The sequence below is a fragment of the Oryx dammah genome, unplaced genomic scaffold (assembly GCF_014754425.2).
Source record: "Oryx dammah isolate SB20612 unplaced genomic scaffold, SCBI_Odam_1.1 HiC_scaffold_23, whole genome shotgun sequence".
In the NCBI taxonomy this organism is placed as follows: domain Eukaryota; kingdom Metazoa; phylum Chordata; class Mammalia; order Artiodactyla; family Bovidae; genus Oryx; species Oryx dammah.
In genome coordinates, this window is record NW_024070207.1 from 84,029,188 (window position 1) to 84,057,085 (window position 27,898).

Below are 27,898 nucleotides of genomic sequence, written 5' to 3' on the forward strand. Positions count from 1 at the left end.
CCCACCAGTCAGTCTCTACCATCAGGAAGCTTCCATAAACCTCTTATCCTTATCCATCAGAGAGCAAACAGAATGAAAACCACAATCACAGAAAACTAAACAAACTGATGACATGGACCACAATCTTGTCTAACTCAATGAACCTAAGAGCCATGCCATATAGGGCCACCCAAGACAGATGAGTCATGGTGGAGAGTTTTGATAAAACATGGCCCACTGGGGAAGGGAATGACAAACTACTTCAGTATTCTTGCCTTGAGAACCCCATGAACAGTATGAAAAGGCAAAAATATAGGACACTGAAAGATGAACTCCCCAGGTCAGTAGGTGCCCAGTATGCTACTGGAATAAACTGGAGAAAACAACTCCAGAAAGAATGAAGAGAAGGAGCCAAAGCAAAAACACCTACTTGGGGATGTGACTCGTGATTTAAGTAATGTCTTGTGCTGTAAAGAACAATATTGCTTAGGAACATGGAATGTTAAGTCCATGAATCAAGGTAAATTGGTCAAACAGGAGATGGCAACAGTGAACATCAACATATTAGGAATCAGTGAACTAAAATAGACTGAAATGGGTGAATTTAACTCAGATGACTATTATATCTACTACTGTGGGCAAGAATCCATTTGAAGAAATGGAGTAGCCACCATAGTCAACAAAAAAGCCCAAAATGCAGTACTTGGATGCAATCTCAAAAATGACAGAATGATCTCTGTTCATTTCCAATGCAAAGCATTCAATATCACAGTAATCCAAGTCTATGCCCCAGCCAGTAACGCTGAAGAAGTTGAAGTTGAATGTTTCTATGAGGACCTACAAGATTTTCTAGAACAAACACACAAAAAAAGATGTCCTTTTCATTATAGGGGACTGGAATGCAAAAGTAGGAAGTCAAGAGATACCTGGAGTAACAGGCAAATTTGGCCTTGGAGTACAGAATGAAGCAGGGCAAAGGCTAACAGAGTTTTGCCATGAGAATGCACTGGTCATAGCAAATACCCTCTTCCAACAACACAAGAGAAGACTCTACACATGGACATCACCAGATGGTCACTACTGAAATCAGATTGATTATATTCTTTGTAGCCAAAGATGGAGAAGCTCTATAGAATCAGCAAAACAAGACTGGGAGCTGACTGTGGCTCAAAGCATGTCAAATTCAGGCTAAATTGAAGAAAGTAGGGAAAACCACCAGATCATTCAGATATGACCTAAATCAAATCCCAAACAATTATACAGTGGAAGTGAGAAATAGATTCAAGGGATTAGAGATTCTTCTCAAGTGTAGATTGAACATCTTCTAGGATGACTATACTTTTAAAAGTGGACAAAACCAGCTGTTAGTGAAGATATAGAGAAATTAGAATACTCATATGTTGCTTTTGGAAATATAAAACATGAATCCACTTGAAAAACCAGCTTAGCAGTTCTTTAAATCATTGTATTAATAGACAGAATTACCAGAGGACTTAGCATTTCTACTTCTATGTATATATTCAAGAGAAATGAAAAATGTGTCCACCTAAAAACTTGTACACAAATGTTCATGGCAACATTGTTCATAATAGGCAAAAGTGGAAACAAACCAAATTTCCCTCAATTCATATTTGAATTGGCTAAACAAAATGTTGTATATCTATAGAATGGAATATTATTCAGCTTTAAAAAGGACTGAAGTATCTACACATGCTACAACATGAATTAACTGAAAATATTATGCCCAATGAAAGAAGCCAGATACAAAAGAGCATGTATTGTATGATTTCATTAATGGGAAATGTCCAGAATAGGCAAATCTATGGTGACAATAAGTAGATTTTAGTGGTTTGCCAGTGGCTAAAGGGGGGGGGGGTTCTGGAATGACACTAAATAGTGTATGGGGTTTCTTTGGAGAGTGTGATAAAAATGTTCTGGAATTAGTAATGATGGTACATAACCACGTGAATATACTAAAAACTACTAAGTTGTACGCTTTAAAATAGTGAGTTTTATGGTATGTATATTATATCTCTATCAGAAACATTTTTCTTATAGGCTATCATTTAAAAGTCTATAAATGATGGAGAGGATGTGGAGGAAAAGGAACCCTCCTGTGCTATTGGTTGTAATGTAACCTGGTACAGCCACTATGGAGAACAGCATGGAGGTTCCTTAAAAAGCTAAAAATAGAGTTGGCATATGATCCAACAACCCCATTCCTGGGCATAAACCCAGGGAAAAATCTAATTTGAAAAGACACATGCCTCCTATATTCACAGCAGCACTATTTACAATAGCCAAGACACAGAAGCAACCTAAATGTCCATCAACAAATGAATGAAAAAAATAATGAAATAATACTGTTTGCAGCAACATGATGAACTTAGAAATTATCATGTTAAGTGAAGTAAGCCAGACAGAGAAAGACAAGTGTCATATGATATCACTTATAAGTAGAATAAAAAAAAGTGATACAAGTGAATTTATTTACAAAACAGAAATAGACTTACAAACAGAAAAGAAACATGGTTACCAAAGAACATAGTGGGAGTTGGGGGAGAGATAAATTAGGAGTTTGGAATTAATATATGCAACCCTATATAAAATAGATAAACAACAAGGGCCTACAGTATAGTACAAGGAACTATAATCAATAACTTATAATAACCTCTAATGAAAAAGAACCTGCAAAAGAATATATAGAATATATATATACATATATATACATACATATATATATATATTCTGAATTGCTCACAGTTGAAACTAATACAACATTATAAGTTAACTACACTTCACTAAAATGGTAAAAACATTATTTGAAAGTGTATAAATGATATACCAGGTAAATATAAAGCTAAATAAAGCAAATATACATATAATAAATCATAAAACATTGTAGGACAAAATGTTAATTATACTAGATTAGCAGAAATTTCCTTACACATTGATAAATATTCATTTACCAGAAATATATAGCAATTCTAAATTTGTAGCTATTGACAAAGCTTCAAAATTGACATAGTTACAAGGAGACATTAACAAATTTTTCATAACAATAAGCAGACAAAATCCTGAAAGAATACTAATTGAAGTATATAGTATTCTTAATCGAATTGTAAAATGTATATTTTTTTCAAGTGCTCATGGAATTTTTACCAAAAATTATCATATGTTGGTCCATAAAGCAAATCTCAATAGACATCAAAAAATTAAATTCATACAGTTTGCTCTTGAAGAAGGATGGAATCAGACAGGAAATGGTAAGGGCAATGATCTAGCAAAACAGAAGCTGGCCCAAGGGTTTGGCACCAATTTCTAGATGACTCCTTCTGTGTCAGGCATTAACTCTTCAGTTGCTAGATGATAATCTATAGGTCTTAGCAGTCCTGAGAAAGGGACTGAGGTGGCCAGGGCAACTGAGTGATATAGAAATTAAGAAAGCCCTGAGCAGTGTCTATTTACCAAATAGTCTGGAAATACTTTAAAAATTCATATGTCCATACAACTGTGCATCTGTGGAATACCAATCTGTTTCGTATGACAATTATAGCATCAGATGCTTACATTCAAAAGGAAGAAAGTCTGAAAATTAATAAGCTGTGCATCCAAACCCAGAAGTTAAAAAAGAAAAACAGAGTAAGTCCAAAAAAAGTAGAAAAAAAGAATAATGATGAGGAAAATGGCTAAATAAAAAGCCAGAGACATAACAGAAAGAATCAGAAGGCCAAAAGTTGATTATTTTTAAAAATTTGTAAAAGTGACAAACTTATGGCAATATTGATCAAGAATAAAAAAAGAAGGTACAAATAAACAAGGATAAGAGGATATAATTGCAAATGAAATAGAGATTTTAAAAATATGGATATGTTTATACAAATAAATTTAAAAAGTGATGTGAAATAGAATAATTCCTGAAAAAACATAATTTAACAAAGCTGACAAGAAAGAATAGCAAACTTGAATGATTCTGTAACTATTCAAAAGATTATATCAATTATTTTTTTTTCTTACAAAGAAAACACCTGGTCTGATGCTTTTACCAGGAAGTTGTGCCAAATATTTAAAGAACAAATAGTTCCTTGGATAACCTCTGTCAGAAAATAGAATGAAAGGAAATAGAGAGTGGCTTGCCTGCTTGCCAGCTTAATCCAATAGTCCCTTAGAAGGAATAAAAGTGGCCTGGTGGGTGAGGGTGGGATGTAATTTTCAGTCTCATCTGGGCTCCTTGATCTCCAGATGAGTGATTGAAACTGCTGATGGAGAGGAAAAGGAAGAACAGAAGGCTAGGTTTTTTCCCCTCTCTCCCTCCATCCATACCCTCCATTCTACATAGTATATTTAACATCCTATATCTTCCTGGATCTTCCTCTCACTAGCTGTGAGCCTGGACCTCTTCTAGCATTAGCATAGTGGAAGCTTGGTCAGCTGGTCCTTAAGATGTCTGGGTCCCACAGTCCATAGCTGTCTTATCTCCACCCACCTTATGGCTCCTCAGGTCAAAATTCTCGGGCTGTAAACACCTTGATCTGCAAACTGTCCCCTGTTATCTATGGGAAATGGTATAATCTACTTAAAAAATATATTTACAGGTTTTGTTTGCTTTCCCCCTTTCTTAATTTTTCAAAGTGGACATTACACCAGTAGTCTTTCCCTGGGAGTCTTCTCCCTCAGATTCCTAGAGCAGCAAATGTGTCCATATGTGCCATGAAGGTAATGCAGGAGACAGGACACCAGCCTTTCCCAACCCAGTTAGGCAGGATACCCAGCCTTTTCCAACCCAGTTAAACCCAGTTTCTCAAGGAGGCTTGAGAAAGAGGAGGAGCAAAACTGACCAATGATATGGAACTGTTGTGCACCCAGCACCTGTCCTCTAAGAAACATGCCAAGAATTTTATTTCACCCAAGAGCTATCAGACAGTACAAATTTCCAGCCATTTCACTGAGGTCACCAAAATAAAACATTTAGGCAAGCACTGATCTAGAACAGTCAGATTTCAAACAAGAAGTATTCCAAATAAGCTCCAGATAAAAGAAAAAATTCTTAGTCAAAAATCCCTCTGATTAAGATGGTCTTTATGTAACCATCATTCTTTCTCTGTATTCACCTCTCTCTTTCTGTTTTTCTTTCTCTCCTTCTTTCTCTGTTTTTGACATTAGCATCTTGTTACCCTGTAGCTATTTCATCCTGCTGCTCATCTATTCCAACTTTCAGGTTGGGGTGGGGATGGACAGGGGGCCATGTCCTTTGATCTTCTACACCCATTCTACCACCACCACCTTGAAGCCCACAGAAGCAAACTCCACTTACAGCCCCTCCTCCGTTGCAGCCTGCTGTTGCCGTTGTTGTGTGGAATCCAGATCTTCTGCAATCTGGTTTGGGTGAGCTCTCCCAGCTCTTGAGACATCTTAGGCGTCACAGCTAACGACACCACTGTCCACAAGGTACCCGGCCTTACTTTCTGTCTTATTAGCTCTCTCTTCTTTTGCTGTGGCCACAGCAGGTGGTGGACAGAGTTGGGGCAGGGAGGTGCGCGGGATTCTGAGCCCTTTTGCAGCCTGTCTCCAGCCTCTCTCTTGTCTCCTAGTCCTTGCCTTCCTCTGCTCTTGTATGTACCATTGAGGGCTTGGGTGCAGAGGAGAGGTTGGGCAGAGGTCAGCAGAGGCCTCTGAACTCCAAGGGCTGTGTACATAGGAGATAAGTTGGAGCCCAGCAAGGAAGGCAGCCAGCAAGACAGCCCAGGTCTGGCCAGTCACTTCCCTCCAATGAAGACAGGACTAGTAGAGTATGCAAATAAAAGACTGAAGATCATGTGCTTATGTCCTGTTGGGGTGGGGAGGCAAAGGTGATGGAGTCAGATCTCAGCAGCTTTCATAGCTTTGCAGTAAAAAAACAGGCCCAAGCAGAATGTCAAGCTCCAGCCCAGAAACAGAGATCCACATCAGAAATACAAGATTCCCAAATACAAACACACAAATACAATGTCCCTACTGAAAAAAAAGTTTTGAGCTAGCAATCATTGTCCCGAACTGGAAGTGGAAGGTTTACTGCCTCAATGCCCTCCCAAAGGTACTACAAACCTTTTCTTCCCCTGAATGCAGCTACCTTTCCTATTGAGGGTCCTGCTTTCCTAAAATGTGAAAGTGTGCTGCCTGGGACCCTCTCAGAGAGATGGGCACTGTTTGATCATCTTTATGCTCTCTCCAGCCAAGGCTAAATAAATCAGAGTAAACCTGACTCCTTGGGAAGAGATGTGTATGCAGCCATTGCTAGGGAAAGTGACAGTGTGATTGCCAACTGTCATTAGGTCCTCTAGGGAGAAAGGAATTGTGATCTGACCCAGAACTTGACTAAAGTTCTTCATGTCAAGCCATGAGGGTGGAGGCCTGGAGGGAGGCTGCAGCAAGCAGACTGTGGGGAATAGGAAGCAATGGCCTCAAAGTAGGACAACTCCATAGACCAGAGCCATCCTACTTAGAATTATCTTCTTTTCCCTCCCCCTGATTGTTTTGAAACTTTTATGTGTAAAACTCATCTAACAGCATAGCTTACTTGGAAGATGTTCAAGTGTGCTCTTACTTCATTCTTTTGCAACCTTCCCACCCCTTGATAAACCTCCAGTGATTGGCTACATGGAAGCTCAGTTTCTTCCTCTGAGCTAGGCAACACTGGGCCGTTCTCTTGGGGATATAAATCTCCAATTCCTGACCTCCAGTGCTCTCAGCTCCACTTTGCCATTTAAGAAGTTCCCTAAAATACATTCTCAGCATCCCAGTCTACCTAAGGGTTAGATTCCCTCCAGTTTCTGTGTATAGATCATACCAAACTTTCAATACATTTCAGAGCCTTCCCTTCTAAATGAATCTCTTGAGGCAGTGGATCACAGTGGTTAAAAGCATTGGGCTCTGGAGCCATGCTACCTGAGTGGAATCCCACCTCTTCCCCCTTGCTAGGAGACCCTGGGCAGAACACAACTTTGCAGTGCCCTGGTGAAACACTTTGTGTTTTCATCTCATAAGTGTATCTTAGTGTAGTTGAAGATTCGGTATGTTAACACATATAAAGTAATCTGGGAAATGTTCAATATATATTATGTAACACAGTGATTCCCTCTGTGAAGTAAAAGATCAATCACTTCTTTGGCTAATCTACAATTTCTAATGTGATGGTGAGAATTCAGGGAACAGCAAAAGAAACTTACAAAATTATGACAAAGGGTTAACATTTGTAATAAAGAACTCATGCCAATCAATTAGAAAGATGAATTCATTTTTATTTTTTTGGTTTTATGATACAGAAGACCCCTAGAAATCATTTCATTCAACTCTCTCAGGTAAGAAAATAAAGGCCTGAGAGGGGAAGTATTTTCTTAAGGTCCTATAGCAAATTAAATCTCCAAGTCAAGAATAAAACACTGGGGATCTAATTTCTCCAGTCCAGGGTTTTTCGTTGGTTTAACTGATAAAAATAGCTTGATTTAAGAATGTGGTCCTCCAGATTAGCTCATAACATTTAGAGTCCTAGTCCTAGACTTTGGAAGAGGTACAATTCTCTTAATTCTAATAAGTCTCCTAACTGTATCACTCTGCTAATGCTAATAATCTTAATAATAATGCTTTACAAGTATGTTTTCCAAGGTCCACAAAGAAACATATTCTTTTTCATAGTTGCTCCTTCCAAACATTCTCACTAGCCTCACAGGGAAACTGAGGTCTCAGGAGGGGAAGTGGCTCATCTGATGTAATCAATCTAGTCATACGAACCCCTTTACTATGTTTACAATTTTGTCCTCATGACTCTGCATGAAAGATAATTTTAGCAGCAGGAAATCTGAGATAGGAGCTTAGCTGATTTTGACAAGGTCTGAAAGGCAAACTTGGAGTCCAGGCTTGAAAATCCAAATTAAAATTGCCTGGAACTAGCTCTGTGTGTGTGTTTGTGTGTGTATGTGTATGTGTCTGTGTGTTTAACCACTGTTATCCATTGTGATCCCCAGAAGTATAAAAACTCAACAAGCTTTATGGAAAGGCCTCAGCCCTGGCTCTTCTCAATCAAACCTACTTCTCCAGTCATTTATCTCTTTAAACTCCCATAGCTAAATTGTACCAGCTGACTCACTGGGCCCCCAAACTCACTGTGTACTTTTTTGCCTCTGGGTGTTTTGCTTAGCCTGGAATGCCTTCCCTTCCTTTCCATTCTCAGTGAAATATGACTCAATTTTCTAGGCTGGGCTCAATTCTCACCTCCTCTGAGAAGCCTTGGCTTTGGTTTTCACATTGCTTATATGCTTCTGTTTATCTGAGCAAGTATCAACCTGTGTTTTACCAGTCTACTTTCCTACTAGATTCTGAGCTCCTTAAGGATGGATCTCAGTTATCTGTTATCTGTTTCCAGATGTCCAGCTCAGGCCTTGGAACAGAGGATACTTGCTTAATCTACATCTCTCTGCCTGGATGAGATGAACATGTGTACAAATAATCCCCATTCAACAAGATAAATTTTATAAAAAGGGAGTATTCAGGGAACTGGAAGTGGGGGAAATAACCTGATCTGAAGGTAGAAGCAAAATGGCTGTCTGAGGAGGCTTTCAAAATAGCTGTGAAAAGAAGGGAAGTGAAAAGCAAAGGAGAAAAGGAAAGATATACCCTTTTGAATGCAGAGTGCCAAAGAATAGCAAGGAGAGATAAGAAAGCCTTCTTCAGCGATCAATGCAAAGAAATAGAGGAAAACAATAGAATGGGAAAGACTAGAGATCTCTTCAAGAAAATTAGAGATACCAAGGGAACATTTCATGCAAAGATGAGCTCAATAAAGGACAGAAATGGTATGGACCTAACAGAAGATATTAAGAAGAGGTGGCAAGAATACATGGAAGAACTATACAAAAAAGATCTTCATGACCCAGATAATCACCATGGTGTGATCACTCACCTAAAGCCAGACATCCTAGAATGTGAAGTCAAGCGGGCCTTAGGAAGCATCACTATGAACAAAGCTAGTGGAGGTGATGGCATTCCAGTTGAGCTATTACAAATCCTGAAAGATGATGTTGTGAAAGTGCTGCACTCAATATGCAAAAAAATTTGGAAAACTCAGCAGTGGCCACAGGACTGGAAAACGTCAGTTTTCATTCCAATTCCAAAGAAAGGCAATGCCAAAGAATGCTCAAACTACCGCACAGTTGCACTCATCTCACACGCTAGTAAATTAATACTCAAAATTCTTCAAGCCAAGCTTCAGCAATACGTGAACCATGAACATCCAGATGTTCAAGCTGGTTTTAGAAAAGGCAGAGGAACCAGAGGTCAAATTGCCAATATCTGCTGGATCATTGAAAAAGCAAGAGAGTTCCAGAAAAACATCTATTTCTGCTTTATTTCCTATGTCAAAGCCTTTGACAGTGTGGATCACAATAAACTGTGGAAAATTCGGAAAGAGGTGGGAATACCAGACCACCTGACCTGCCTCTTCAGAAACCTGTATGCAGGTCAGGAAGCAACAGTTAGAACTGGACATGGAACAGCAGACTGGTTCCAAATAGGAAAAGGAGTATGTCAAGGCTGTATATTGTCACCCTGCTTATTTAATTTATATGCAGAGTACATCATGAGAAATGCTTGGCTGGAAGAATCAAAAGCTGGAATCAAGATTGCTGGGAGAAATATCAATAACCTCAGATATGCAGATGACACCACCCTTATGGCAGAAAGTGAAGAGGAACTAAAAATCCTCTTGATGAAAGTGAAAGAGGAGAGTGAAAAAGTTGGCTTAAAGCTCAACATTCAGAAAAAGAAGATCATGGCATTCGGTCCCATCACTTCATGGCAAATAGATGGAAACAGTGGAAACAGTGACTGACTTTATTTTTCTGGGCTCCAAAATCACTGCAGATGGTGACTGCAGCCATGAAATTAAAAGACGCTTACCTCTTGCAAGGAAAGTTATGACCAACCTAGACAGCATATTAAAAAGCAGAGACATTACTTTGCCAACAAAGGCCCATCTAGTCAAGGCTATGATTTTTCCAGCGGTCATGTATGGATGTGAGTGTTGGACTATAAAAAAAGCTGAGCGCTGAAGAACTGATGCTTTTGAATTGTGGTGTTGGAGAAGACTCTTGAGAGTCCCTTGGACTGCAAGGAGATCCACCCAGTCCATCCTAAAGGAGATCAGTCCTTGGTGTTTATTGGAAGGACTGACGCTGAAGCTGAAACTCCAATACTTTGGCTATCTGATGCAAAGAGCTGATTCATTTGAAAAGACCCTGATGCTGGGAGGGATTGGGGGCAGGAGGAGAAGGGGATGACAGAGGATGAGATGGTTGGATGGCATCACCAACTCGTTGGACATGGATTTGGGTGGACTCTGGGAGTTGGTGATGGACAGGGAGTCCTGCCATGCTGCAGTTCATGGGGTCACAAAGAGTTGGACATGACTGAGCATTGAACTCAACTGAAGGTAGAAGGTGGTAGGAGGATCTAGAGAGTTTCTCAACTCTGAATGGGGTAAAACAAAGAGAACTAAAGAATGAAGTCCCTTCACTCCCCCAAAATCATCCAAATAACTGGTTACGGAAAAAGAAAATTTCACTCAGTATCAGAAACTCACTTACCCTAACTCAAGACTAAGAGTTGAACCACAAATTCTAATTTGGGATTAACTGTATGGGGGAAAGCATAAAGTGTGACTTCCTGAGGTATGCAGATTCTGATCATCCTCCCAAAGTATGGAATTCATGGAAGAATTTCATTAAAAGCAATATCAAGACAGTACTGATGGGTATCAAAATCACAAATAGAGTCTCTTTATTGGTAATTCTTGGAGTGTATGGATGTTAATGCATTCGTGTTAGAGTGAGGAGGGGAGATTGTATGCTTATAGATCAGATGTCTATATGTGTATATTAGGCCTTTTGTGGCAGCAGCCTAGGAGCAATTTCCTTCTTAGCCACTTCCCTGACCTACTATCCCCTCACTACTTTCAGTGCCATGCCTGGAGCCCAAGGTTTGCACTCCACAGACCACAGTCACTCAGGGAGAAGAGAGTTGTGGGTGGTACTGCCTGTGGAGGCTACAGAAAAGGTAAGATCACTAACACAGAGCACAGAAATCCTGAAATATCTCCAAAGAGCTTTGGTTCCTCTCATCCTACTCTTCTTCACCTTGTTACAGCCCTCTGAGGGAAATAGGATAGGGACTTTAATTTCCATTTTAGTGAGGAGGCTACTGAAGCCCAAAGAAGCTAAAAGCTTGTTCAAAGTGCCATAGCAAACCAGTCCTATTTAATACACCAGTTGGCAGTTAAGAAATATAATATCTATCGTCCAGTTTTTTTTTTTTTAAACTGGACTAGACCAAGTTAGAGAGACTTCTAAAAGTGCTAAGGAACTGCCCTTTGGGCCAGTGTTCCCCAAAGACAGGTCAGAATGGATGATAGATAATGAGATGTAGAAATTATATTAATCCCAAACTTCCCATACACTTTAGTGAACAATTCAAGTGACTGCCTACACTAAGAAAAATTTCCAGAGAGCCTAAAGAATGGATTTATATTTGTATTAACTCCCATCTATTTTTCTTCTGTCTCACCTACCTGTTCTCCTAGAGGTTTTTTCTTCCATCACTAATTATCCGACACACGACTCTTGCATTTAGACCCCCAAAGCAGGTCCAGAGGGTGGCATCAAACAGGGAGTCTGGAAGTGCTTGTTGGTTCTCTGGGAAGGCTAGGAAGTTCCCTTGGTAAGAAAGGCAGTGTACCCACTGTTGAAATATCAGCTGTTGTAGTTGCCAAAGAAGTTCCTGAGTCATCCGGAGCCTTTTCTCTTCAGGCCAACCCCGAAGGTCAGAACTAATATTAACAAGCTACTGCAGAATGGGGAAATGAAAACCAGCAATGGAAAGAGGCAAGATCTGGATTTCCTTAGGGCTGTTTCATATTGGTCTTCAGTGCAAACTGACATGATCCCTTACTGGAAAGTGATTTGGCAATAGGAAGTTAAGAGCAATACAAATGTTCATTTCCTTTGTCCTAATTATTCCACTCTTGGGACTCAGTCCTAAGCTTATAACCACCAAAACATGAAAAAGCTTAAAGAACCAGCATTTTAATTTTAATTGCAAGGATATTTTCTGATGGCAACAACCTTTAAGTCCATCAGAGGGAATGTAACCTTTAAGTCTTCCAAGGAGAAAAGCAGCTCTTTAGGTATTTTTTGCAGACATTGAGAATGATGGTTGGAATTCTGGGGGAAAAGTAATTATACTGCAATTCTGGGTGAGGAACCTAAGGATGCAAAGTTATACTTTCCCCTGGATATTGGGCAGGTATATTATCTCTATTCTTATGTTCTCAGGAAACAAGTCACTAACCTGCTGATGCTCTTGCTTGTTCATTCATTCAGCAAACATTTATTAACTCCTAACATGTGTTGTGTGCTTTATTAGGAGATGGGACTAATGAGATGAATCAGACATAGTCATTGCTCTCAAGCTGCTGGCAGTCTAGTGATAGAAATAGAAATCAGTGGTAGCTGTACATTGTAAGTGCTGTGACAGAATGGACGATAGGGTGGTGTGGGGGCCCAGAGAAAAAGTGGTGCATGGGTGATTATTAAAAAAAAAAAAAAAAAACTTACGAAAGTATTCCTTGAGCTGATTAAGATATGGATTGAATCTTGGCTCTACTACTTCTGTGATACTGATTCAAATTCACTGAACCTCTCTTATTTAGCCTTAATGTCCCCTACAAAGTTGCTCTGACAAGGAAGTGAGATAAATGCATATGGAAGAGGCTTCGGTTATATTGGGAGACAGTGCTGCTCTGGAACATGGATAATCCTCTTAGATTCTCTGGGTCTTGATTTTAATCGTCTGAGAAATGAAGAGAAAGTACTTGCCAGGTCGCATCCTAGGGATGCTATAAAGCCAAAGAAAAATAATGGCTACAGGGTGGGCTGGATGAAACTTCCCCATCTCCCTCTCCCAGCCCAATAAATCCAGAGGCCCTCTCCTAAGTCTTACTCCATTAGAGTGCTTCCCCACCCCTTCATTTTCCCCATGGTTTATTCAAAAGGTTCAATACCATTTTGCAGCCTGCCCCCAATATACTTTGCTATCTTCCCATATAAATGCACATAGAACATTTCATTATCCTCTCCTTTTCTTAACAAAAATTATTTTATATTGGAGTATAGTTGATTTATAATATTGTGTTAGCTTCAGGTGTATAACAAAGTAGAGTATATACATACATCTATTCTTTTTTAGATTCTTTTCTCATATGGATTATTACAAAGTATTGAGTAGAGTTCCTTGTGCTGTACAGTAGGTCCTTGTTGATTCTCTGTTTTATATATTATAGTGTGTATATGCTTTTTAAAAATTGAGGCAAAATTTGAGTGCTCAGTCGTGACTCTTTGTGACCCCTTGATCTGTAGCTTGCCAGGCTCCCCTGTCCATGGGATTGTCCCAGCAAGAATACTGGAGTGGGTTGCCACTCTCTCCTCCAGTAGATCTTCCCAACCTAGGGATCATAAGCGTGTCTCCTATGTCTTCTGCACTGCAGGTAAATTCTTTACCGCTGAGTCACTGGGGAAGCCCAAGGTAACATTTGCACAACATAAAGTTAACAATTTTAAAGTGTATGATTCAGTGGGATTTAGTACATTTTGCAATGATTTAATTTATGTGAAAAATCAAAAATAGATAAACACATAGGGAGAGAAAGCAAATTGAAGGCATACAGGTGCTCATGGTGAAGGGCATAGGGACTAACTGCTTAATGGGTATGTGTTTCCCTTTAGGTGATGTTTTGGAACTAGGAAGAGGTGATGGTTCCTCACTCCTTTTATTATTATTTTTCATTATGGTAAAGTATACATTGCATAGACTTTCCTGGTGGCTCAGATGGTAAAGCATCTGCCTACAATGCGGGAGACCCAGGTTAGATCCCTGGGTCTGGAAGATCCTCTGGAAAAGGAAATAGCAACCCACTCCAGTACTCTTGCCTGGAAAATCCCATGGACGGAGGAGCCTGGCGGGCTACAGTCCATGGGGTCACAAGGACTTGGACACAACTGAGCATGCATGTGCTCACACACCCACCCAACCTCCCACCAAACACACACATATTTCCCTGTATATATGTACCACAATTTCTTTATCTGTTGATGGATATCTACATTGCTTCCATGCCTTAGCTATTGTAAATAGTGCTGCAATGAACATTGGGGTACATGTGTCTTTTAAAATTGTGGTTTTCTCAGGGTATATGCCCCGTACCAGGACTGCTGTGTCATATGGTAGCTTTATTCCTAGTTTTTAAAGAAATCTCCAGCGTTCTCCACAGAGGCTGTATCATCTTACATTCCTACCAACCGTGCAGGAGGATTCCCCTTTCTCACACCCTCTCTAGTATTTATTGTTTGTAGATTTTTTTTTTTTGATGGCCATTCTGACCAGTATGAGGTGACACCTCATTCTAGTTTTGATTTGCATTTCTCTAATAATAAGAAATGTTGAGCATTTTCTCATGTGTTTATTAACCATCTATATGTCTCTGAAAAACTGTCTGTTTAGGTTGTTTTCTGTGCATTTTTTGATTGGGTTGTTTGTTTTTCTGATATTGAACTGCATGAGTCACTTGCTTATTTTGGAGATTAATCCTTTGTCAGTTGTTTCATTTGCTATTATTTTCTCCCACTCTGAGGGTTGTCTTTTCATCTTGTTTATGCTTTGCTTTGCAAAAGCTTTTAAGTTTAATTAGGTTTCATTTGTTTATTTTTGCTTTTATTTCCATTACTCTAGGAGTTGGGTCATTACTCTAGGGGCTTCTCTGGTGGCTCAGACGGTAAAGCGTCTGCCTGCAATGCGGGAGAGCCGGGTTCGATTCCTGGGTTGGGAAGATCCCCTGGAGAAGGAAATGGCAATCCACTCCAGCACTCTTGCCTGGAGAATCTCATGGACGGAGGAGCCTGATAGGCTACAGTCCATGGGGTCGCAAAGAGTCGGACACAACTGAGCCATAATTAATTAAATTAAAGGAGCTGGGTCATAGAGGATATTGCTGTGATTTATGTCCAAGAGAGTTCTGCCTATGTTTTCCTTAAGAGTTTTACAGTTTCAGGCCTTACATTTAGGTCTTTAACCCATTTTGAGTTTATTTTTGTGATGGTGTTAGGAAGTGTTATAATTTCATTCTTTTACAGTTAGCTGTCCATTTTCCCAGCACCACTTATTGAAGAGACTGTCTTTACTCCATTGTGTATTCTTGCCTCCTTTGTCAAAGATAAGGTGCTCATAGGTATATGGGTTTATCTCTGGGCTTTCTACCTTGCTCCACTGGTCTATATTTCTGTCTTAACACGCTTACTTTCAATTACTTTTGGACAAAGAGGGCAAGACCATACAGTGGAAGAAAGACAGTCTATTTAGCAAGTGGTGCTGGGAAAGCTGGACAACCTCATGTAAATAAATGAAGTTAGGACACTCCCTTATATCATACACAAAAACAAATTCAAAATGGCTTACAGAGTTAAATATAAGACATGACACAATAAAACTCCTAGAAAAGAACACAGGCAAAACATTCTCTGCCATAAATCCTGATAATACATTCTTAGATCAGTCTTCGAAGGTAAAAGCAATAAAGCAAATAAACAAATGGGATCTAATCCAATTAAACGCTTTTGCACAACAAAGGAAACCATAAGCAAAAGGAAAAGACAACCTATAGACTGGGAGAAAGTAAATGCAAACAATTACCAACAAGTGCTTAATTTCCAAAATTTAGAGCCTTACTTACTGCTCAGGCCTTCAGCCACAAAGATCCCTTTGCTCACTCTGGCTTCCGCGTTTACACGCTGGGTTATTCCAGACACTCCCAGCTCCCCACCTCAAAGGCTTCGGGGTACCAAGGGGTGCGGTCTGAACACTAGGGGCGGGGGTTTTGGTCGCTGCGTGCTTCCGCTGGCTGCGCGGTTCCGCTTAAGGCTCTGCCACTTGAATAGTGGTGAAATCTCGTTTGTAAGCAATCAGAAGCACCAAAAGGACTTTTGAGCAGAGTAGAAACGCAATCATTTCCCCTAGGGGAGACCGACCGCACCTTCCCCATCAGCTTCCGCTCCTCCTACCAATGAAAACTGAAGAGTTTGAAGCCCCGCCCTACGTACGTCCGACCGTTTAGGGTGGCACTCACTAGAAAGCCTGCGCAAATACGCGCGCGCGCGCGCGCGGGAGGCCCAGGCCTGCTGGACTTGAGAGTTTCCAGTGTTTCCCCTAGCGCCTTTGTTGGGCGCGGGCTTAAAGACGTTGTAATTAGTTGTCGAAATGTTGCGCTTGGTGAGCTGGAACATCAATGGGATCCGGAGCCCCTTGCAAGGGGGGAAATACGAGGAGCCCAGCAGCTGCAGCGCCATGGCCATGGGGCGCATTTTGGACAAGCTGGATGCAGACATCGTCTGTCTTCAGGAGACCAAAGTAACCAGTGAGCACTCAAGAATTTAGGAACCCCTACCATACTTTCCCCTTTCTGCTAACTTTTTCCCCCTGCTCCATATACTTCACTTTCCCATTTCTCTGTTCTTAGAATCCTCCCCTTAGAGCCAATTCGGAATCCCAATCTCCCCTCTCTGTTTCACGCTCTAGCTAGATCTCCTAATTCCCACATAATCTCCCGGCCTCGGCGAAATCATAATTCTCTCCCCTTTGCAATTTCCATCTTGTTTCACATCCCGATTCCTACTCATTCTCCTACCCTAGCTAAGTCCGCCGAATTTCCTTCCCCTACACACTTTCCATCTCCCACTCCCAAGTCAGATTCCCCCAATTTCCCTTTTCTGCCCCCAGTCCATATCCTTTAATTCCCACCCCATCTTTGTCCCCAGTTTAGACTCCCTAATTTCCTCCTTTTTAAACCTCTAGCTAAAGTCACCAGATCCCCTTATCTCTACCCCTTGTCTCCTCCCCAGCAGAGTGCTCAGTTGCTAAGTCGTGTCTGACTCTCTGCAACCCCATGGACTGTAGCCCCAGGCTCCTCTGTCCAAGGGATTCTCCAGACTAGAATACTTGAGTGGGTTGCCATTTCCTTCTCCAGAGAGCCTCATTCCTACTTCATGTCCACCCCCAAGCTTAGACTCTGGTAATTCCCTGCACACACAACACCTCCACCCCCCTGCCCCACAGCTTAATCCCCTGATTCCTTCCCGCTCCCACCCACCCACCTTTAAGACCAGTTACCTACTTTCCCTGCATCCTCTGTTCAAATCTTCCAATTCCCTCTCTCTCCTACCTCCTGCTCAGATTCCCAGTCTTCTCTCCCATATAACCATTTCTTACCCCCAGCTTCCTCCAGTCACCTAGCCTTTTCCCACCTAATTCTTCACCTCCCATTAGGTAGTCTTCCCCTTTCTTGTAATTCTGGTATCAGTTTCCTCTATCGTCCCCACCTTTCTAACTTCTCTAATCATAGATACTTAATTTTCCCTTCCCACCCTGGCTCTGATGTGTGCAAGAAATTAGCCTACAGCTATAATTCCAGGCCTTTCTAGTTTTATCTCTGATGTAATCTTACATATTTTTTCCCCCAGGGGATGTGCTGACAGAGCCCTTGGCTATCATTGAGGGCTACAACTCCTATTTCAGCTTCAGCCGCAACCGCAGTGGCTATTCGGGTAAATGGGTCTTTCTGGGGACTTTAAAGTGATGAGGGCAGGTGGAAAAGGGTTTTCAATATTTAATGAGAAGGCAGTAAGAAATGTAGGCTTTTTATCTACAGAGATAAAGCCACATAAGATTATATGAAGGATATTTTTTTGTATAATATTGGATTGCAAAAGCACAATAGTGGTGATTAGTTATGTGAGCTCTGGAGCCGGACTGCCTGAGTTTGAATCCTAGCTCACTTCTAGCTGTGTACCCTCTGGCTAGCTATTTAACTTTTTTATGCTCAAAGTTGCTCACTTTGAAAAGGGGGATAATGTGTACTTCTTAGGGCTGTTGCAAGAACTGAACTTATTAGTTCATATGATAATAATAATAGCATTTTCTGAGCAGCTAACATGTAAAGAACTTAGAATATTAGCAGTTATTAATCTGTATCTTTTCAAGATGAAGGAACTGAGACCCCGGGTTTGAGTAGACTTGCCCCAGGTATCCATGGCCCTTGAGTTGGGAGAGTCATCAAGAGAGCTATGCTTGATGAAGATGAGTATGTGACCTGTGCAGGGGCAATAGGCTGTGCAACAGGCTGTTGACTGCCAGGCCTGCTCAGTCTCCAGTACCCTCTCTGTCTCCAGGTGTAGCCACTTTCTGTAAGGACAGTGCTACCCCAGTGGCTGCTGAAGAAGGCCTGAGTGGCCTGCTTTCCACTCAGAATGGGGATGTGGGTTGCTATGGAAACATGGATGACTTCACCCAAGAGGAGCTTCGAGCTCTGGATAGTGAGGGCCGGGCCCTCCTCACACAACACAAAATCTGGTAATAGTCCACATCCCCCTGTCACCCATCATTGCTAGTTCAACTCTGTGAATGTGGTGGTTCTAAGGCTTGCCTTATAAACATACATCCACCATTGGAAAACTTCCTAAACTTGCCATTCCTGGACTTTAGTCCTGGCTAAGCTACCTAGTTTGTGACCGGGAACAAATTGTATTCTTCTCTGAATTTTGAGTTCTCTATCTCTGCTTGGGGCTGAGGTGGGAGGGAGCCTGGTTGGGAGGCCTAACTCTTTTATTACCACAGGTGCCTCAAAAGCAAGTTAGTCAACCTACTGTCCCAGATTGCTCTCCTTCTGTGGCCTGTCATTGTGAATGGCAGCACCGTTACTTGGTTTACCTGTGTGTCATCATAGGTATAGTCAATCCTCAAGTCAATCCTCAGTCCTGTGTATGCCAGCTCATTCATGTTTCTCTATCCCTTTCCTTTACTTTCATCCCATAGACAACCTTGAGTGGAAGTCACATGGTGTGGGAAGGGGAAGGGTGGCTTGCAAGTGATCCCTTTTTGATGGGCTGGTTCTCTTCTTCCCAGTACATGGGAAGGGAAGGAGAAGACCTTGACCCTAATCAACGTTTACTGCCCCCATGCGGACCCTGGGAAGCCTGAGCGACTCACCTTTAAGATGCGCTTCTATCGCTTGCTGCAGATCCGAGCAGAAGCTCTCCTGGCAGCTGGCAGGTACTGTAAGCCTGTGCAGCAAGGCTTCCTTGAGGTTGTCCTGGGTGCCCAGTCCTGTGTCAGGACCCATTGGGAGGGATGTGGGATCTTTGTATTTTGAATTCATTCACAGCCTAGTTGTAGACAACAGCATGCCCAAGGGAATAGGCTCTTCTGTTTAAGAGCTTGTGAGGACCAAGTGATACAGATATGAGTTTTGTACTCAAATACCTCTGGTCACATATCCTGGCTTCTCCTTTTACTCACTATGAGCCCAAAAGCTAGTCCTGCCTCTGTTTTCTTTTTTGTAAAATAAGTATATGAAACCCTGAAAGTGAAAGTCACTCAGTCATGTCGTTCTCTTTGCTACTCTATGGACTATACAATCCATGGAATTCTCCAGGTCAGAATACTGGAGTGGGTGGCTGTTCCCTTCTCTAGGGGATCTTCCCAACCCAGGGATCGAACCCAGGTCTCCTGCATTGCAGGCAGATTCTTCACCACCTGAGCCACCAGGGAAGCCCAAGAATACTGGAGTGGGTAGCCTATCCCTTCTCCAGCGGATCTTCTTGAGCCAGGAATCAAACTGGGGTCTCCTGCATTGCAGGTGGATTATTTACCAGCTGAGCTACCAGAGGAGCCCTATATGAACCCCTACCTCAGTAAAGTTTTAAGGGTGAAATAAGAGAAAGGCAACATACTTAGAACAAATGAAAAGTCTTGTCCCAGAGAAGGACAGGAAAGTGAGGTTGGGTTGGAATAATCAAGAGATGCTTCCTAGAGGGAATGGTACCTGAGCTCATCTTTGAAGGATCAGAAAGATGCCATTTGGTAGAGATCAGTGAGACAATCATGTCAAAAAAGAAACAGTTTTACCTTTGGAGATCAGAATTGGGTTGGTCATTTGTAAAAGGCATCAAGGGTATAGTGAAATTGGAGAGGTGGACTACTATGAGTTGCTGTTGGATCCCATCTTCACGTCTATGTGGCAGGTGGCAGATCTTGGGCCCAGGAGACAGTAGATGGGCCAGGACTGCTGCTTCCTTTTCTTGACATTCATTTTATGTTTTTCAGCCATGTTATCATTCTGGGTGATCTGAATACAGCCCACCGCCCCATTGATCACTGGGATGCAGTCAACATGGTAAGGTTCCTGTTAGGCCTTTGATCTCACTCCTGACTGATTCTGTTCAGCCAACCAGTGCTGTTTTTTTGGCCCAGTGGCAAATATCCTTCATGGAAAAGCAGAGCTTAGTTTGAAATTCTGTTCTCAAAGCACTGAGGATTATGCTGTGAACTCATTTATCAGTCAGTTCTGACTGTTGGTCCCCCAGAGCTCTCAGCATGGTGGTTGGCTACGGACACATGACGAGTCAATTATAGAATAGTGTTTGGACTTCAGGGGAGATATCTTAAAATGGCTGAGTCTTAAAAGATGAGTAGAAAAGAACTTGGGGGTGGAGTGGAGAGCAAATCATTCTGGCATGATGAGCAAAGACTGCAAGGTGAGAATTTGGCTGGTGTGCATTAGGAACTACAAGTCCCCTTCTTATTAGGGGATGACAGGGAAGGAAGGTGAGTAGCAGAGGACGGGGCTAGAGAGTTCCAGTCAGATTTTGAGGGCCTCGAACTCAACATTATCTGGATCATTTCCCTAATAGAGTATGTTTCCTGCTCACAAATCTTTAATACCTCCCAGTTACCTTGCAGACATGCAGAGCAAACACCCAGGCCTGGCATTCAAGGCTCTTCCTTGTCTGTGCTCAGTCTTTTATTCCCATCCTCAGCACCCCGTCACACTCCATCCACTCCACCTAGGTTTTCTCCTCTCTGCCCATTGCAAAAGTTGTTCTCATTTTGGCTTTTCTCACTGTCCTCTGAATTGGTGGGCATCCCCTCCCTTCTGTCTTCTTTTCTTGTATGAACCCCTCATTTCTGAGTCCCTCTAGGCCAATGATTCTCAACCTCTGAAAGCACATTAGAATAAGTAGCTTTACAAAAATATGAATACCTTGATGTAACCCTAGACCAATTAAGTCAGAATCTATTGGGTGTGAGGCCAGGGTAGCAGTATGTTTTAAAAACTCCCAGGCTGATTTTATTGTATATTCAATCTTGAGAACCACTGTGCTAGAATCTTCAAGTCAGTTCTCATCATTGCTTGCCTCAAAGAAGAGGCTGTAGGAAGATTCCTTGATTGGTTTGCGGAAGAGCCACAGGACATAGATGTGTCTCCCAGTGGGGAAAATGAGCAGAAATGAGATAATTAGAGACTGGTGATGGTCATGGTGGGGAAGGAAGTATACATTGCAAACTGAAAGCCATCAGTCCTCCCTACCTTATTCCTCATTGGGTATTTACTTAATCTGTTCTTCCTGCTTCCTGTGATAGTGTCATACACCTTTATGTGTTCTCTTCTTAGTTCAGAAATATCCTAGATCTCTTGAGTGCACTTTATGTGTTGTTTTTTTTCCCAACAAAAAATAACACCAGATGACATGACAAACACAATCTTTCCAAAATAGCAGAATATGTCCACTTCCCACAAGACCAGCTATTCTAGTCTCATCCTCCCTAAATGGTACCGTCCATCCTCTTGGTTGCTCCAACCAGAAGCCAGGGAATCGTGTTAGTATTGTCCTTCTCTACCCTCCCTTTTCCCATTCAGTTGGCCAGTGAGTACTGTTGATTCTAGCTCCAAATCATCTCTTAATTTCATTTTGTCTCCTCTGGCACCACCCTAGTCTAAGTAACCATTATATCTTGCTTATGTGGACTATGATAGTCATCTCCTATTGGTACTCTGGTCCACAGTCTCATTGCCCTCCAGTCTTCTGGGTACACTGTTCCCTCCCTCCACAGGCCCATTGCATAAGTTGTTCTCTCAATTTGTAACACCTTCTGCCTAGGTTATTCTTGCTCAATCTTCACTTCTCAGCTCCAGATCACTTGCCAAAAGAAAGCCTTGTTGGTCCCCAAGACTAGATCAGGGTCCCACTTTGTCACTCATATCACACCTGGCACATAGTCAGTGTTCTTTGAACATTTGTTGCATTGAATGGATGACTAAGTGGATTGGGTGGATGATGAATTAGGAATCAGAGCCAAAGGAAGTATTCAGTTGTGAATCCCTGGAGCCCCTCAAATACCAAAACAAATACCAAAATAGTACTAAAGGGTTTACATGAAAAGGCAACAGTCTTAACTCCTAATTGTAGCCCAGCTTCCTGGAGGTAACCATTCTACACATCTTATTTTCCATTCCCTTGGTGAGCAATTCTGAGAATTGCTTTGATTAACCAACAGGAAGCTTTCAGACCTGGGATTTATGGCCCAGTGCAGAATAGATGTAGCTTGATGCAGAAGTAAAAAGAAGCATGAGCTTTTAAATCAATAAGGATGCAAAGTGAATCCCAGCTCTGCCAGTTCCGGACTGTATGACCTTGAGCATTCTTCTTTGGAACAGACACATTTTCTTCTCTGTAAAATGAAGCAGTTAGTCCCTTACAGTTCTAGGCATCTAGTTCTGCCTCTTTCTTTGTCTTCTTCCCTTTTCCCCAGGAATGCTTTGAAGAGGACCCAGGGCGCAAGTGGATGGATGGTTTGCTCAGTAACCTGGGGTGCGAGAGTGACTCCCACATGGGACCCTTCATCGATAGCTACCGCTGCTTCCACCCAAAGCAGAAGGGGGCCTTCACCTGTTGGTCAACAGTCAGTGGTGCCCGCCATTTGAACTATGGCTCCCGGCTTGACTACGTGTTGGGGGATAGGACCCTGGTCATAGACACCTTTCAGGCCTCCTTCTTGCTGCCTGAGGTGATGGGCTCTGATCACTGCCCTGTGGGTGCAGTCTTAAGCGTGTCCTCTGTGCCAGCAAAACAGTGCCCACCTCTGTGCACCTGCTTCCTCCCCGAGTTTGCAGGTACCCAACTCAAGATCCTACGATTCCTGGTTCACCTCAAACAAGATCCTGTGTTCAAGCAATCAGCACTACAGCCCAGCAATCAAACACAGGTACACATGCACCAAAACAAAGCCCGTGTGCGCTCAACTAGGTCCCGGTCAAGTAAAACTGTCTCCAGTAGAGGCCAAAAAAACCTGATGAGCTACTTCCAGCCATCCTCCAGTCGCCCCCAAACTTCTAACTTGGATCTTCCTAGCCTGGGCACCCTTATGACCCCAAAGACCTCAGAAGAGGACTTGATGGCCAATGTGGTGGAGGGGCAGGCCAAGGCTTCAGAGGCCAAGGATGAAAAGGAGAGACGGACCTCATTCTGGAAGTCTCTGCTGGGAGGACCCTCACCCATGCCCCTCTGTGGGGGACACAGGGAGCCATGTGTAATGCGAACTGTAAAGAAGCCAGGACCCAACCTGGGCCGCCACTTCTACATGTGTGCCAGGCCCCAGGGTCCTCCCACTGACCCCTCTTCCCGCTGCAATTTCTTCCTCTGGAGCAGGCCCAGCTGAACCAATGCAGGCCTAGAGATGTCTGACATAGTCAACCTTGTATGGTCTGAGGCCAACTTCCTCCTACGCTGCCTCCTCCTTCCTCAAGACCTCCTTTCTTCCTCCTCTTTTTCCTCCTCCTCTTTCACCTTCCTCAAGGACCCTTCCCCTTTCCTCTTTTTCTTCTTTCTCCAAAGCCTCCTTTTTTCTCTTTTCTTCCTGCGTAGTTCCTCCTCATTGGTGAGCTTCTTCTGCTTAATGCTTGTGACCCAGTCCCCCACCCCACTTCCCACCTTCCTCTCAGAAGTGCACCAGAAGCAGTTGCCCCAGGAAGCTGTAATTTTATACCCCTTCCTACCTTGCCAGAAAATGTATCTGTGCCTAAATAAAGTCCATGTCTTTGTTGTAGTGCACCATGTCCTATGGACATTTTGGATGTGCCCCATAAAGTTGAGTTAGAGATGTTATCTCAGTCCCGGGTTGAACTTCTAAGGAGAAGGGATGAGGGAAGAGTGGTGCTCATCATAAAGGTGCTCTGTTTAGTTGGTGTTTCCTGTACTGCTTAGGTTGGGTCATCAAGGGAGATGGGTATGGTGGGACAGAAAACTCAGGTGGGCTGTATGAAAGTGTTAATCACTCAGTCATGTCCGACTCTTTGTGACCCCATGGAGTGTAGCCTGCTAGGCTCTTCTGTCCATGGGATTCTCCAAGCAGAATACTGTAGTGGGTTGCAGTTCCCTTCTCCAGGGGATCTTCCTGACCCAGTGATTGAAGTTGGATCTCCTGCATTGACAGGTGAATTCTTTACAGTCATGAGTCATCAGGGAAGCCCCAGGCTGTGTAGCTTTAAACCAATGTTTCCCAACTGATGTGTCTCAGCTGCCACAGATGTGTTAAAGGGTGGAAAGAAATGGATCCCTCAAACCTAGAGTTGCCAGACAGGACCAGGAATTAATTGTACAAGTATTAGGAAAGATTGCCTCCTAGGCAGGAAATATTAATTCACCCAAGTGTTCCATGCACATGTTTTCAGTGTGTTATGACCTAGAGAGGTTGGGAGCCTTGCTTTGAACAAGTTGCTTGCTATAGCCAAGCCTCTTTCCCACCTTGGGAAATAGAACTGATAAGTACTGTTCTATAAGGTACTGTGGGAAGGAAAGAGGATAATGGATTGAGGAGAATATCCATTCTCTTTGTTGGAAAATACCTTCAAGCTTTTGGGGAACCACTCCTTTCCTCCAGGCAGATTGATTTGGGCTGATTCCATTTCCTTGCTTCAGGGACTACCTGGGGCCAAAGTTTTCAGGTCTACAAATGGAGTCAATCCCTGGAGTTTTGGTGAAACCATGGGGAAAGAGCCATTTAATATAAATCTTACAAGTGTCCTGGCTCTGCAACTCACTGTGTAGTTTTTGGCCTCTCCCTCTCTCTGAATCTCAGTTTCCCTCTCAGTAAAATGGGACGGTCAGATCAACAGGTGATTGGTGGGTTCCTCATGGCTCTGCCACTTGTCTGAGGGAGACAGGTATAATGCAATTATCTGTTCTCTGTTAAACAAAGAGCTACAAGTGCTACACTTTGCTCTTTATTTTCAGATTCAAGTCAGCTAAAGGCACACAAAGCAGAGGACAGGAGGCGGCCCAGCTCCTGAAGTGCAGGTGGAGTGGGGATCCAAAGCAGCTGGTTTCTTAGGCATAAGTGGTGACATACTGGGGCCCCATATTCCCAAAGTAGGAACGTTCCCACTCACTCATGAGCTCGAAGTGTACAGGACGGCGGCAGAAATTGCAGGCAGCTATAGATATATCCTGGAGGGGGAGTCCCACCTCAGTCCAGGCTTCTAGCAGCTTCTCTGAAGGTGATGAGGGGAAGGGAGGGAAATAATTGGTTAGAGTATGTCTTAAATTCCTGTGCCACATTACAGATGTGCCAAGATATTGATCTCAACCCTTTGAGATATCTCAGAACTAGAAATAGCCTCATTAGTTTGCTCCTTTGTGTGATGTGAATATTACTATTTGTGTATGGGTGTTGTGATGTATAAAAGTTTGAGAAGCACTCGTGACATAATTTGAAGCTGTACTGGCCTGGTCTGAACCACTTCCTAAGTACATGACATGGTGTAACTCAAGAAGTGAATCCATCTACTTGGAAACTCAGACTGGTGAGGAAGATGACACTGACAGTAAACACACAGTGTCATCAGTATTGTGACCTGGGAGCCTGGGGCAGGGGTTTTTCCTAGAGGGAGTGGGGAGCCCGGAGGGAAGAACCTGACCTCTCTGTCAGAAGTACCTCAGTTGTGTCCCAAGGCTCTGTCCCTGGCTCTTTTTTCATGCTTACTCCCTGTGTGATCTCATCTAGTTTCATGGCTTTAAACACCATGTATATGCTGGTGATTCTGAAATTTTCACATCTAGCCCAAAGCTCTTTCCTGAATTATAAACTTGTATATCCAATTGCCTTTCTGTGTCTTCACCTGGATATCTAATAGGCATCTGTAACTTAACATGAGCACAACTGAGCTACTGATCTCCCTACCCTCCACCAAGTCTACCTTACTTTCAGTGTTATCCATCTCAGTTGATGGCAATGCCAGTTGCTCAGTACAAAAATATTTGAGCTATCCTTTATTTTTCTCTTTCTCTCCTGTGACACATCCAGTCTACTAGCAAAAACCATTGGTTCTACCTTCAAAATCTGACCACTTCTTACCATCAATGCTATCCTCAGGTCTGAGCCACCATTATTTGTTTTTCATTTTTTAATTCTGAAGATTTTTTATTAAAAAGCAAATTCTTTGCTTTCCAATGGCTTGGAAATTTTAATCCCTTCTTTTGTCACCATTATTTCTTAACCTGGAATATCACAGTAGCCCCCTAATGGATCTCCCTGCTCCCATTCTTTCAGTCTATTCTCAATATAGAAGTCAGAGAAACTCTTGAAACCTGAATCAGATTCAGATATGTTACTCATCTGCTTAAATCCTTCAGAAGGCTTTCTATTTCAGAGTTCCCTGGTGGCTCAGACAGTAAAGCATCTGCCTACAATGTGGGAGACCCGGGTTTGATCTCTGGGTCAGGAAGATCCTCTGGAGAAGGAAATGGCAACCTGCTCCAGTACTCTTGCCTGGAAAAATCCCATGGACAGAGGAGCGTGGTAGGCTACAGTCCATGGGTTCGGAAAGAGTTGGACATGACTAAGCGACTTCACTTTTCTTTCACTTTCACAGTTAAAGCCATAACCCTTCCAGTGGCCTGCCATACGTTATACTGTCTGGTCCATATTGCTCCTCCTCAGTTTTCTCTCTCTTTCCCTCTTATTCACACCATTCCATCCATACTCATCTACTTATTGTTATTCAAATACAAGAGGAATACTGCTGTGTTAGGGTCTTACCTGTTTTAGGCTGTTCTTTCTGCCTGGGATGCTCTTCTCTTAGATTTCTTCCCAGCTGACTCCTTCACTTCCTTTATATCTTTGCTCAAGTGTTACATTGGTGGTCTCTATCCATAGCACTCTATTTAAGGCTGCAAACTTCCTCTCTAAGCTAGCCCCTGTACCTGCCCCCATCACTTTCTATCCCCTTTTTCCTGCTATATTTTTTCCCATAAATGTTTAGAATTCCCATGTTATTTGATTTGCACTTACTTTTAAGTGTTCCTTTTTTATTATCTCCTACTAGTATGTAAGCTCCAGAAGGATAGAGATTTTGTGTCTGTTTTGTTTAGTACTGAATCCCCAGCACCTGGAACAGTATCTAGCACACAGTAGGTACTCAATAACTATGTGTTGAAAGAATGAATGAAAGATGCCTGATTACATCTAGAAGATGAAAAGAGGTAAGTCAGAGTAAGAGATGAGGGAAGGCATTCCACTCAGAAGGAAGCATCATTAACAAAATCCCAGAAGTAAGAGGCTAGAGCTAAGTGAGGGAACTGTACGTCATTCAGAGTAGCTGGAGAAATAAAATGAATGTGGGGAAGAAGAGAAAGCATAGAGATCACCATGTTGAAGGCACTGAATGCTATGCCAAGGAGGTTTGACTATTCTCCAGGCCAGTGTCTCCAGTTTGGGGGGCTATACATCTTATTAGTACAAAAGTTCTAATACCTACCTCCAATGTATGTATTTTTTTAATATACTATGTACATATATCATTGTCAGTCTATATATTAGAGATCGGTATCAGTAATGCTTAATTTCATATTTTTTAAGACAAAAAGTAAATATACAATTCTAATAAATCCCCTTACCCTATGGATGATCTTGCATACCTCACCTTGGAGACGACTGCTCTAGTCTAGACAGTAGG

General features: G+C 42.3%; 3 protein-coding genes across 12 annotated transcripts in view; 1 reads left to right on the top strand and 2 right to left on the bottom strand.

Moving 5' to 3' along the window:
- The window catches only part of PFKFB1 (6-phosphofructo-2-kinase/fructose-2,6-biphosphatase 1), a 125,673-nt gene extending 113,863 nt beyond the window's left edge, over positions 1-11,810 (bottom strand). For 2 of the 7 annotated variants that reach the window (XM_040266064.1, XM_040266062.1), the window contains exons 1-2: positions 11,576-11,810; positions 5,294-5,806 (exon numbers count right to left, since the gene is read on the bottom strand). In XM_040266064.1, coding sequence (XP_040121998.1) covers positions 5,294-5,675 — 382 coding nt within the window. In that variant the 5' untranslated portion in view covers positions 5,676-5,806; positions 11,576-11,810. The remainder of the gene's footprint in view (positions 1-5,293; positions 5,807-11,575) is intronic. The other 5 variants (XM_040266066.1, XM_040266063.1, XM_040266065.1 and 2 more) reach the window with 5 other exon arrangements.
- A 4,364-nt stretch (positions 11,811-16,174) lies between these two features.
- Positions 16,175-23,996, top strand: APEX2 (apurinic/apyrimidinic endodeoxyribonuclease 2). 3 transcript variants are annotated; one of them, XM_040266069.1, is made up of 6 exons: positions 16,175-16,468; positions 17,571-17,654; positions 18,279-18,459; positions 19,012-19,158; positions 20,212-20,281; positions 22,699-23,996. In XM_040266069.1, exons 1-6 carry the CDS (start codon positions 16,312-16,314, stop codon positions 23,602-23,604), a joined length of 1,545 nt encoding a protein of 514 aa, XP_040122003.1. In that variant the 5' UTR covers positions 16,175-16,311; the 3' UTR covers positions 23,605-23,996. The 3 variants fall into 3 exon arrangements, with proteins under 3 accessions (XP_040122003.1, XP_040122004.1, XP_040122005.1); XM_040266070.1 differs by having other exon boundaries at positions 16,185-16,461; XM_040266071.1 differs by lacking the exon at positions 18,279-18,459 and having other exon boundaries at positions 16,373-16,461.
- Positions 23,997-25,155: 1,159 nt separating this feature from the next.
- Positions 25,156-27,898, bottom strand: part of ALAS2 (5'-aminolevulinate synthase 2) — a 29,637-nt gene continuing 26,894 nt past the window's right edge. For both annotated transcript variants that reach the window (XM_040266061.1, XM_040266060.1), the window contains one exon: positions 25,156-25,435. In XM_040266061.1, the coding sequence (XP_040121995.1) occupies positions 25,272-25,435 (164 nt within the window). In that variant the 3' untranslated portion in view covers positions 25,156-25,271. The remainder of the gene's footprint in view (positions 25,436-27,898) is intronic.

Coding starts and splice junctions, on each gene's coding strand:
- APEX2 (XM_040266069.1), top strand. CDS start 16,312: ATGTTGCGCTTGGTGAGCTGGAACATCAATGGGATCCGGAGCCCCTTG. Junction 16,469..17,570: donor TCAGGAGACCAAAGTAACCA/GTGAGCACTCAA, acceptor TTTTTCCCCCAG/GGGATGTGCTGACAGAGCCC. Junction 20,282..22,698: donor ACTGGGATGCAGTCAACATG/GTAAGGTTCCTG, acceptor CCTTTTCCCCAG/GAATGCTTTGAAGAGGACCC.